Source organism: Ixodes scapularis, unplaced genomic scaffold, assembly GCF_016920785.2.
Source record: "Ixodes scapularis isolate PalLabHiFi unplaced genomic scaffold, ASM1692078v2 PGA_scaffold7__128_contigs__length_106722199, whole genome shotgun sequence".
Lineage (NCBI taxonomy): Eukaryota > Metazoa > Arthropoda > Arachnida > Ixodida > Ixodidae > Ixodes > Ixodes scapularis.
This window is the reverse complement of record NW_024609882.1, coordinates 62,027,559-62,040,509: the sequence shown is the minus strand read 5'-3', so window position 1 is coordinate 62,040,509 and position 12,951 is coordinate 62,027,559. Positions and strand designations below refer to the sequence as shown.

Here is a 12,951-nt window from a genome sequence, read left to right as displayed (position 1 = left end):
ATCGAGCGCACTGGCTGACCGCATTGGCAGGAGGGTTTCTTATAAAGTCCGTTTTTGGCCCCTCTTAAAACACTCTGACGAATCGCTCTAAACACTCGCATGCCTTGCAATAATTCAAACGAGCACGCGAAAATTCATCAACTTCAAATTTGTCAAATAGGGAATGCACTAACAGATTAACGCCTTCTCACGGGTGCAGCGTTCCGGGAGGAGACTTTAAAATCTGTTTTCAAGTAAGTCCAACTCCGGCTCTTTGATTGTCTAGTTTAGATAAATGGCAGCGACTCCTCTTGAAACAGCAGACAAATGAAGGCCTGAATTTATCCCGATGAAAGAGTCGATAATTACGCTGTCGGCGTATTTAAAGGATGGCGTTTCACCGAAGCGGAAGCTGTTTTCTCGCCTTTCATCAATCGACGTGGCAGCTCGAAAAGCAAAACGAAGTAACTAGGCCTAAAAACCCACACGACCACCCTTTGAACCAATTTTAGAGTCGCCAGGGTTAAAAGACATCCGTTGTCACCCTGTCGGCACGTGGACGCCCTTTGCAGAGGGACGTGCTATCTTTCTGACTTGCTGGCCGAACCGGTACGAAGCAAAACCTTTCTCAAAATACTAGCGTCCTCAAAAACCAACGACGGCGTCAACAGCGAAATGCCGCGAGCCCTAAAAGCGGCGCCGGCAATACTATCGGCAACGACCTAATAAGCACAAAATCAAAAAGACGGCGGCTTAGAGAGCAAGCAAACCCCACAAGCCGGCGGTGGCAACCCCTAGTGTACCTAAAGAGAGGCTTTGCGAAAGCCGGACACGGCATGGACCGCAGAGCACACCCAATAATCACCTGTTTTCTCCTGGTGCACTTTTCTTTTTCGGAGGAACTGATTGTCACTTGCCTAAGGGCGATTCACACATTTGCGTCGAGTCCGACCGCGTGGAACCGCAACGGCTTACGACGTAGGAGTCGCCATGACAACCGCTGCGTCGGCTTCAACAAAACCGGTTTTTTACCCCGTTTTGTGGGAGCCGAGGCAGCTGTGGCCACACGCCCCCAGCAACCCTCGCACTGGGTCAAACTCAACGCAAGTGTGTGAATTGCTCTTTAGACATACTCTGCTCGATGCTTTATGGAAAGGTAATAACGAATTATATTTCTGTAATTTTCTCTGGTGTGTCACGCTTTCTGGATGTCGCGGGGTCCTGTGATCGTAATGCAATACAACAGGCGCGCTGCGTTAAGGAACACACGAAGTTGTGGGCAGTCCCGAGTAGCTCCGTCTTGAGAGAACGTCTTAGCCATGGCAGCGACTTACAGTGTCTGTTGTGTATTTTATGCTGACTATCTAGGTAAACACAAAACTAAGATAGCATAGCAGAGGAATGTTTGCGGTGTGCAAGATCTGGGTTGCGATTTTGCAAAGGGGATCGGGCGAAATCCTCCAGTTCGTGCATTCGCCATTTGTAGCTATGTTCGGAGTCAACCGAATTTCTAGCACTCGGTAGAATTACTGCAGAGAAGGTGATTGCTTAGCGGAATTCGTCAGTCTGGTTTTAAACGGGACAAAAAACGAACTCCTCAAGACACCGTCTTGCCCACGCGGGCAACTGGTGCTGTAAATATCTTGACTCCCTTTTTTGTTTTCACGTTTATCTATTTTTTTATTTTACTAGAATGCATAATTACAAATATTTTTAATCGTAACGGACGTCTTACTGAAAGTCTGTCAGTGGAGTCGCAGGTTTACCTCGGTCAGCCGGACGTACAACCGTCCTGAAAAGCAGTTTATGAAGATTGTGCTCGAACAGCCCACTTCGTCGCGAATATATATATATATATATATATATGCATATTCGAAAATAATTTGCATCGATGTAGTAACGTTTCGTCTAATTTAAAAATAAAAAAGGTTGTAGTAGAACTATTGGTTAAATTGATAAAAAAAAAAACAACGCCGATATTGTTTTGACCAGTAGGATACTTGAAGTTGAGCCGAATACCCGTATACAACACACAAAACACTTTTTTTTTGTCTCTTCAAATAATGTTTTTCGCGAAATATTTTTTCTTTTTATTACGTTGCCTGGGCATGATGATAATAAACAAAAAAAGTAACAAACAACAAGTACGACCGAACTGGCGTGCATGATCCTATTTGAACAGAGCCTGTACTAGACATGGCATAGGATATGCGTGAAAGTCGCATACGAGCAGCTTCCCGTCTGTCATTGTCGGGATCCTGCACCCCTTTGCTGTTGTCGCGCTGTTTTCTAGACTTTGTTTGATTGGTCTAGCGTGGCGCGCTAGCGGGAAATCGGCATCAAAGGCTGCAGCTGTAACACAGTCTACGCCGCGAACTGATCGTGGCAAAACGTCATTCTCAGTGCTGCAGTGTAAACTCTATTTCTGGGTTTAGACGTTTTTTGTGTCTTGTCAGTCGCTGAACTTCCTCCGAAGATGAAAATATTGGCTCTCCTAAATGTTTCACCGGAAAGTGGACGGTCTAGATTTCTTACAGTTTACATACACAGTCTGCCCTAACCTACATAGCTATAGAGCGGTGTTTTGCTTACATAATCAAACCTTGATATGTATGCTCTGTAGGAAAGCATCACGAAAGATACGGCATCAGGGTGCTCGCAGGTGGTGAATTTATCTAGTATCTGCCATTCTATCCAGTTTACAAAGCACAAACGTCATGTTCATTGTCAATAGGAGAGATGCAATCTCTAGCTAAATCTTCCCCCTACCTCACAGGAATTAAGGGCAGAGTTAACTTAGAGGTAAGAAGAGAGAGGGGGATCTAAGCCAAATAGCATTTGTTCACATAAACTTGAGATTACCTATGACGAAACGTTTTGTTATGACAGAAACATGCCACAGGAGCATGCTCGCACAAAATTAAACGGCGGCGAGTTCACTTTACAGAAAACAAATAGACAGTCAATCGCGGTAACAGTGCATGAATCCCTTGAGTGATATAACTCAGAATACGATTAAACTTGAAGAATGCAATGTGCGTGGGCGTATAAAATATAACACATCATATAAATTGTATCTACGGCCATTGTTTTTTTTTTTTTTTAATCGAATTCACAATTTAGATTTTTTTCCTGGGAACTTTCAAAATTCTTCACGGTGACCTCGCTGTTTCCGTAGTCTGCAGGATTTGGAAGCCACATGCTTTTGTTTAAAGTGCGCGAGACAGGGGACGCGGAGGCTTATAAATTTTTCCATTAATTTTTTTCCGTTCTGATTGAGAAAGCTTTGAATATGGGAAATATGTAGGTAATGTTGTGTGGGCTAAGCGAGCGATTTGACAGCAGCATGCTGCTCATTGTCTTTTAGATGTCGCTTGTCAAGTTTGAATTTAAAGCTCCTTTCGACTGTGTCATCTACTTTTCATGCACTAGGCAGGTCTTAGAGGAGAGGTTTTTTATGTTTTGTCATTAATTTTTTTTTGCCACAACCTTTTTTAAAAAAAGTGAGAAGAAAAATAGCACTACCTTTCCTTGCAAAAAAAGGAAAAAAAAAACGTGCTTACAAGTGTTTTGGTACAATTAGAGCCTTTGATAAGCTTTAGAAGACGAGGGCTGGCTTCAGGCACAAAGGTGCAGTTCTTGTAGATGTCCTCTGATACTGCGAATTCGCTTTTAACGTGTTAGAATTGGTGATTATGGCTATTTTTGACGCAGTAGACGTCCTCAGACTACGGGATGTGTTCGTCGTCACTTACGTGGTATTGTTCAGTAAACACGTGCAAAAGGTCGCAAAAAAAAGGAACTAGATTTTCTTATTTTGAAGTTTTAAGAAAAAAATATATTGTCATAGATTTTGTGATATTTTGGTCTGCCTAGGCTTTGCTAATACTTTTTTGTTAATATTAGGACTGTTCTCTTACTTAGTTTTGACGGTGGTTCTATTTGGACTATCTCAATTAAAAAAACATTGAACTAGAAAAACAAAGACATAAAACATTCGATGGCAGAAATTCGACATGTATATACACGTTTTACATTCTGCATTTTTTTTTTTTTTTTTGCTTATTCGCAGCCTGTACGCTGTTTGACTGATTTTAATTTATTATCATTTTTTTTCAAATATGTTTCGATGTTAAGAAGTCGACCTGGAAATTAATGGTTGTTTCGTAATGTTTTAAACGGGAAATTAGCTTCATGGCGAAAATGGTCTCCTGACTTCTTTTTATATATAATGGGAGTAGCGGAAGATTGGGAAGTGGTAACATTGTGAACGAAGAGGGTGAGAGTGATTATTGGAATAATTCGAGTAATTTTAGGGAAAAAGAGAGAAAAACACGAGGTAAAGAAATAGAAGCAGGAGCGGGCATCGAATCCGTAACCTTCGCCTATCCGGGGCGACGCCTTATCCGGTCAAAATATCCCGGCCACATCTATCGGCGGACTCAATTCTTGACTAGCTCTCTGCGTACTAATATTTTAGAATTCGCTGCACTGGGTAGACGACAGCCGTTGCTCATTGAATGTTCATGCTCGTTCCCAGTGGGTGCGGTGACATAACAAGGTATTTTAGCTTAAAAAATTCGAAAATTCTGGATTACAGTCTTCCAATACACCTCTAGTATGTTTTTTTTTTATTAAGGGCTGTCTGATTTGTTGTTTTTTTATGCCGGTCGTGGCCTCAAAGTTTGACTTCGCACGCTGTGTGTTAAACGGGTTACCGGGAGCAGCCATACCGCAGACAATCATTTGTGTAATTTGTGGTTGAGTGACTCTTGAGACACACTGCGTGTGATTGATTGAATGACACGAGACGCAACGGCTAGGTTGCTTTGCACACACATATCTGGCACACACAAATCTCTGCAATACGGAAAAGAAGATACGCATACCTATATTTTTTTTTTCTTATCAGAGACGCCAAAGTGGGATTTCAGGCTGCGCTGCAATACCAGAACGAAGCCTGGGGGGCGATAGCAGCAGCTTAACCGCCAGCAGCTCTGTAAGCTATTAGTGATATAAATACTAACACATTAAATAAAGATGGCCGGCAGCTTATTTTGTTCACGCATCTTGATTACTTTGTTTTTCTTCTGATCGCTCAATGCTGAAATCCAATAGGTTTCGGAACGATCATTACATATTAGAAACCTGGCCCACCTAGGGTTTGTAAGCAGTCATTTGCTACTGCCTTTTAACAGTCCTTTTAAAAGTAATGAATGTGGTCTTTTGAACGCAATATTTGGTTCAGATATCATTAGGGGTCATATACACGACTTTCGTTGTTTTTTTGTCTTTTGTTTTATTTAAATTCAGTCCTGTTTGCTAGATCTATTATTTAACGTTTTTTTTTTTTTTAAACTCAAGGCTGAAACTGAGAGGGAAATTTGGGTGAGCGCAGTCAGGATCATATCTCGTTCAACCTAAAATACAACACCAATGTGCTACTTAGTCGAGCCATCCGATTGTGATCAGATTCTACGTAAGAAGAGTGAAGCGTTCGGACGGCTTTACTATTCTATATGGTGCAGGGTGCGGACCCAAGACTGGCATCGAGATTTGGAATCAGGACGAAAAATGCGGAAACTGGAATCTTCGTACGTCACCGTCTGTTTACTTTTGGCAAATGGTTGAATCGATTTATAGTAACGGATATGATCAAAACGGCTGGGAGCTCTTTCGGAAGTTCTTGCCCTCAACGAAAGCTCCCTACATTTGACAACTCTTCGGCATACAATAAGCTCCAAAAATACAGATGCAGTCTACGCTCAACGGATACCAAAAAGCTCCTGGTACAAGCCTGGTATTTAAAAAAAACGCTTTTTTATACCCCTTTTGTCAAACGTAGTTTCTGTCAGTACTGCAGTGACGACATGACCATCAAGCCATGAATGAGATAACTATAGAATATTGAGGTTATGAACATACCAATTTTGCTGCATATTCTTATATCTAAGTTTCTTCTGCCGGATAAACATGCAGAGCAGGTTATATTCATACAAGTGTCATCATATATGTTTCATTCCGAAGTCTTTTTGAATGAAATATAAAGCATTTCCGTATTGGTTAGTATTCTATAAAATAGAGTTCGGAATAATATATTCCGAGAAATCAGTCAATACGCAGGGGTGCTTTATTCTCCTTACCATTAAGATATTTGTCATTAGCTCTTCAAGCAAACAGTCTGTCCGCCTCGCCAAAGATGTCCATTCCGATAAGCACACCACTAAATAGTAGACGCAGCGGGCCCCCGTCTTCAATCTTTCCCGACTGCCGCCCCTTTAGACCATTATCCACGCACGCCAAGCGTTCGACCAACAAAACAGAACTTTGTCTCTGACACTGCCCGACGGCCATTAAAAACCAGACAATCGATGACTTGGACTGCTATCGCCCGTTCACGTGGCAGGTTGACGCCAGCGAAAGAACAAGAGAGGCAAAATACAGACGTGAATTACCCGATTAGCGCCTCACTTCAAGCAAACTTTAGATTGAGGTTGTGTTGCCTGGTAACTCGAGGTATAAACAGTAACAACGGGGTCACTTCACGATATATCGACTCGGAAAAAAAATATTTTTTCTGGCCGTCACCACACCACATAAACGACATGGCTCTGGTAAGCGACTTCACGTTTTAAATGTCCACCGGTAGTTCAAAGGTTGTATCAACGTTTTAGCATTGGTCCACTCAAACCGTTGAATTTGTACTTTCACTTGCACTTCTCAAAATATTCTAATTGCCTTATGAACTATTAGTCGAGACAATAGAATTTCGTTCTCTTATTATAATTGGAGTTTAAAGTCAATTATATCATGCCAACCAATGCCTCACCTAATAAATACTCCGGTTATATCTTTCTAAGAGTTGAGCTGCTGTGCAAAACTATTCTCGAAAGTATGAGGTAGTTAGAGATGAGAGCGTAACGTTCGCAGAGTTCGGGATTGTAGATGAGAGTTAATCTAGAGCCCGCCTGAATCCTAACTATTGCTTACAGGCTAATTTTCCAGTGAACAATAATTAAAAAAAAAACATTCCTTCATTAGCTGATTTAAAAGAGATGCTTACCTGGTAATATAACATAAGAAAGGCAACATGAGTAACAAAAGTGAAAGTTTCTATAATCCTATATTCGTTTAAGTAGTTTTCTTACTATAGCAAGCACCATTAGGTCATTTCATTGTTTTCGCTGCGCATATTACTCCTAAGTAATGTGGGGTGGAACGTACAAAAGACCGGGTTCTAAAACAGTGCCAACTGTCACATGAAATTGAACATTCTAATCGTAGAGACCTGTAGCTTCGTTTTGTGCAACGTAATTTCTTTTCTTTTACACATTGTCGCTTCAGCTATTATAAAAATTAAGTGTATCTGATGACAAATCACTATTTATTTATATGCACCAATAGTATAAAAAACAGATAAACGCAGTGTGAATTGGGCCATGTTTTCAAACTGATAGTTCGCTAAGTAGTAACTTCATTCAGAACCCACAGCAACGAATCTATTCTGGACCAAGTGAATCAAATGAACGCACAGCTTACCATTGACGACGAGGGTGACTGTTCTATTCACGGTTAATGCAGCGTTGGAAGCTTCGCAAGTGTAGTTTCCGCTGTCGCGCATCGACACTCCCTTGATGGTCAGCACGGAGGAATCATCGAGACTTTGCAGCGACACCGACGAGCTTCTCGACACCAGCTGAGCTCCGTGCATCCATCGCAGCGAAATGGGCGGGTCGCCTTGCACAACGCTGCAGAGCATCTTGACGTTCATTCCCTGGTTGGAAGTCAGCATGTCCGGTAGCATCTGGCTATCGATCACAGGAGGCACTGCGAGGCATTTTAAGAAATAGCTTACACTTTCTCAGCTGGTTTTTTTTTTTTCGGTGTGCAGTAAGTACCTTGAAGGCTTAGGATCGTATTTTCTTCGTTTATTTACCTTCGTGTAGGGCAAAATGGCAGTGTACATATCGCTTTTATTCTGCTACTTTGGTCAGTTTCCTTTATTGTTTACTAAGTTCTAAAAATTGATGAATTTTTCAGAAAATAAAAAAAATGGCAGAATGCAACTAATTTTAAGGTATTTCTGTTTAAAGCATATACTGAACAGATACATCCCTAACGCAAATGAATGGTCCTTCCATATCAGAAGATAGGTTTTGCTCAGTTGCACTCTCACTTTTTCTTTTCTACAGGGAACGTTTTATTGTTCCTTATGCGACCCTTTCTTTCCGTTTCCATTCTATCCTCTCCCAATTTCTTCTATGGTGACGGACGAGGTGAGAACGAATGTGATTAGATACAGTAGTCCCGCGTCCGGTGCAGCTCGAACGCACAAGCGCAGTCAACGCACGGCGGAAGGTACGGCGCGCGTGCACAAGGCCAGATGTTTGAAAGAGACGTCGTACCGTTGAAATTCTTTCAATGACTCTCGCTATGATTTTCATATTACTATATTTAGCCCGAGAGTATGTTATTTTCTGTTCCCATTGTTTTTCAGTTACCATATCTTGCGTCAAAAGTCACCAACCTTCCCATAAAAATATTGGAGCGATCTCACTTCTCTTGCATTCTCCTTTTACTCGAGGGCAGCAAATATAGTTCACCCAATTAGAATTAAAGCAGTAAGATTTAAAGGAAGTGTATGTTGTATTTTTTTCAATGTTCAAAGTATAATTTTCTACTTAATAACATGTTCAGTTATCTTCTGCAGTCCAGAATATGAAGAGATTCCTCATCATTATACCCCTTTGATATATCCACAGAAATGACCATAACACTTCTTATACTATTTTTGATGCACAAACCTTTGGTGCGATTTTATTTCCTGGATTACTAAATAACCTAGGTGTCTTTTCTGAACAATATGGCTTTTCATGATGCCACAGAAAAATTACATATAATGATAAAACATAAATTGAGAATACCCTATCCGCTTATATTTACGCAGTTCCCAGTATAAAATGTATACTTGAACTTCGTACTCAATGCTTAACAAATAAAGAATGGCCACTTCTCTAATTTGGACACTTAAGGTTTAGATGCGAGGGTGCTCACTGCAGAAGGAGAGCGCCAATGATGTATCAACGTTTTACGATCGCGTCACGTGCCCCTAATAATTTTAGTAAAAAAAATGTTTACCAAAAAGAAAAAGACGCTCGTTTTTAAACTAAATTATTCACAATCTTCTGAGCGAAGTAAAAACACTCAGTTGGAAGGAATCCTCGTAATGCACATCAGTAGCACTCCGAATTGTGGAATGCGACACCGTCCAGATTCTTATTTCCTTTTTTAGATTATTCAAGTCTGCACGTCGTACCAACGGCGGAAAGGGCAATATAAAAGCCCGAATTTCGGGAGCATTCACCTTGTACGTGAACGAAGGTATTCCCCCTGGCGGAGAGGTTGCCGCTTCGGGCGACGCAGGAGTACTCTCCCTCGTCGGACGCCCGCTGGACGTTATGCACGGTCAACATTGAGTGGAAGACTTGTTGTCGGTGATTGGTCGGCAGTTTGGCGTCCCCTGAGACGTCAGCATGTGTAAACGGAATGCGCACCCTAAGAATTTGTTTTTTCGATGAATGTTATATAGATTTATTTCCGTAACCTTTCTCAGACACAAAAAATCGAAACCACGAAGTTCATATTTTTGTAAGCCTTACATGTTGACATTTTTACTTAATAATGTAGAAGGTGAACACTTTCTTATTTCAAGATTATGGTTCAACATTGGGTCCTACAAATTTTTTTTTGTTGCTGCGATAGTTGGTTTGAATCAAACTTTAGAACCAATAACTTTATTCTGATTTAAAGCAAAAAGAAGCACGCCCGTGTGTTGGCCATACATTAAGTCTAATATGGCCACCAGTAATCGGGATTCACATGGGCAGTTGGAGAAGAGTTCAACCAAACCGTCAAGCCTGGCCACTTTATATCTTGATGCCCTGAACGATTCCTGCTATCTCCCATTTGTCCCGGATTCGAACGGAAAACCTTGGAAGTTTTTTTGCTTCGAAATCAAGAGGCAAAAGAAAATAATGATTGAGATCTGTGGCAACCCTTTTTAGCTTTTAGTTCGCACATTTCTATCACCCCGCTATCGATCTTCGGCTCAATAATGGTACTCAAGACATTACGAATACGCTGGAGCGACAAGCAGAACGTTATTAAAGCTGTCGTTTCTCTCAATCAATAACGTGACATTTCGGAGGAGTGTGTAATGATTGCCTCCATTCTGAGTGCCCTCAACACTACCAGAAATCGACGGAATCAACATTATATATTTGCTTCAAATAAAGTTCTGGGCCTATTAAGATTATTTTTAAACAAGAAAATTTTAGGAATCTTGTAGGACTGCAGCAACAAAAATTGTAGTCATGTCCAATTCACGTATTTTGAGACAAGATAAGAAATAGGTTCTCGTGTAGAGTCAGCGTTTAGACACTATAGTATATTTCAATAAAACCTTGGTGATCTTAAGTAGGCGCATACTACTGGCTAGTGTCAGCCATTTTTGGTGTGTGAAATAAAGTGGATTACGAAATATTAGGTTCCACTACGACTCGTTTTGTGGACCTCGATTGTTATAGAAACGAGAAAGCGGTCACAAGCAGTCGTTACGCGATTGGTCGTACTAAAACGCATTTGAACTAACCCTATGTTTTTATTACAAAAATACAAGAGACTATGCTTCTATTTTTACTCTGCAAGTCGTGAATACTAAAGCGTTTATTCATGTACTTACATTAAACAAGATGTTATTCATTAAAACGCAAGCGTTACACTGTTTTTTTAATAGCTTGCCTCTGGGAAGGTATAGCGGTGGCGTGAAAGGATAACAACCTCGTCGTTACAACTATTCTAGTATTTGAGCCTTAATACGGCGACCAGTGACGAAATATAATCTAACCTTTGAGCCAAACGACGCTGTGGATTGGGAAGCCCGCCACGGGACAGACTGTTTGGAAGCTTCGGCCGGCGATCACGGTGACGTTTCCCATGGACCTGATCATGGGCGGTCCGTGCACGTTAACCCTGGCCGCGTGTTTCGCCTCGCCAACGACGTTGGTGGCCCTACACACGTACTCCCCGCCGTCTTCGACGCGGAGCTCGGTCACGTTCACAAAGCTCACCACCGTCGAATCGGACGTGACGAAGTCGCCGACCCGGAAGCGTGGGTGGTCGGGTACGCCGCCGCCATCGAGAGTCCACGTTACCTAGAGTTTTAGAGATCGAGTACCGTGAGGGCAAAATCCAAAGTTGGAAGGTAAATTGAAACACATGCGTCCGGGTCAAAGTACGATTGCGCTGCACTTTTAACAGTGCCTTTATGTCGATATTCCGTTTCAGCATAAGTCAGACCGTAGCCCACGCTACAGTTCGGAGGGGCTAATCAAGCGGCGCTAAATTGCATTCTCAAAACTCTCGTCGTTTTTTTTTTTCGGAAGTATATTTTTACGTGCTAAACCAATCATTAAGAAACAAAGTAAAAAAATCACTCTGCATCCACTGTGCGTGACTGGTTAAGCCGGTGATATCATATTCAAAATCACAATAAGCACCAATACAATACAATTTTGACGATGGTTGATTCCGATTGGCTCCTTCGGATTTCTGCGCCTGGTGGGGCCGAGCCAAAAGTGAGACTGGGTAATCACTACGTACGTGTGGCGCACCACTCCCTGCCATCTCCGCACCAGTGGTGCACCGAATAACGCGGCGAAAAAAGACGGTTCGGTGCGGGAATGCGGTCGGCACGCGACGGGAAACAATCGAGTGAAGCAATGAGTTCACGTTTCCTGCGCTCATTGCGCTTCGACGCAAACTAGCACCCCTTACATAGCGAGGAAGCAGCGCCAGACTTCATGCACTGGGCACAATGTTTTGACGCCAGTGATGCGGAAGAGTTCTAGAACTCTCGTTCTCTATGGTTGAGGGCCATTTTTATCCAGAAGTAGTGCTCGTGAGCAACCTGTTCCTCGCGCCAAACTCCCAAAGGTGAATGAGAAAATGGAGCACTATGGCCGTCGTACATCAAAGGTGCTGGACGAAGCGTTTCTAACGCGTCTTTAACGCTAGAGAAACTTCAAAGATGGAAATGATTGAATACAAGCTGTTCCGCGAAAAAATATAAACACGCTGCAAAAGTATAATGGAATGTGCACTCTTCTGAAGTACCTGATTGAATACAGGGAAGCGCTGCAATTATTACACAATGTGCTGGTAGTTCCTCGAAATACTGAATCGAACAGTGTAGTAATCTGAACTGCCCTCAATGCCGAAACAATCTCAGTAACCACATCGGTGGGGACAAATCTTCCGCTAAGAAATCGTCCACATCATGGGCCGCGATACAACTTATTTTCCCAGTTGACTAAACTAGTGAGGGGATTACCAACAATTGGTGTATCGGATGGATCGGTGGGCAGTGTATCCGCATCAGTTTCTGAAAATGCGATCACGAACATCAGCGAAAACGATACCGTTTTCGCTGTTGTTCGTTTTACGTCAATTCAGACTGAATGAACACGTCGATCGGTAAGAACAAAAACATATGAATCAAATAATGAAAGACTGGGAACACCCTTCGGCTGCAAGCATGTTGCATACAGTGAACATTTTCGCCACATGTACTGTGCTCCTTGTCCCCGAGTGAATTGTATGTGGGTCATTCCATGCCAAACGTCCCTGACGGTGATAAAGGTCATTATCTCTTTCTCAGAAAAAGAAAACGTAGCTGTTTGCTGGGTTCACCATAAATATTAGTCGAACTATTTTTTTAACATCTTGTTTACCTTAGTGCTCTCTGAAATTTCTGCATTGGAGCCTAAATAGGTACAAGATAAAATATTTGAAAATTCAATTTTTTAATTGGGGTGGTTTAATTATGTATATATTCTGATATTGATATTTCGTACGATGCCAGAGTTTATACTACGTAATGGTTTTTGTGTTTGTTTTGATAGAATGAACAAA

At 41.8% G+C, this 12,951-nt stretch overlaps 1 protein-coding gene across 1 annotated transcript in view; it reads right to left on the bottom strand.

Moving 5' to 3' along the window:
- The window catches only part of LOC121833138 (Down syndrome cell adhesion molecule-like protein Dscam2), a 107,634-nt gene that overhangs the window by 26,588 nt on the left and 68,095 nt on the right, over nucleotides 1-12,951 (bottom strand). Inside the window, exons 9-11 of the mRNA XM_042286242.1 lie at nucleotides 10,886-11,192; nucleotides 9,344-9,499; nucleotides 7,519-7,806 (exon numbers count right to left, since the gene is read on the bottom strand). Coding sequence (XP_042142176.1) covers nucleotides 7,519-7,806; nucleotides 9,344-9,499; nucleotides 10,886-11,192 — 751 coding nt within the window. The remainder of the gene's footprint in view (nucleotides 1-7,518; nucleotides 7,807-9,343; nucleotides 9,500-10,885; nucleotides 11,193-12,951) is intronic.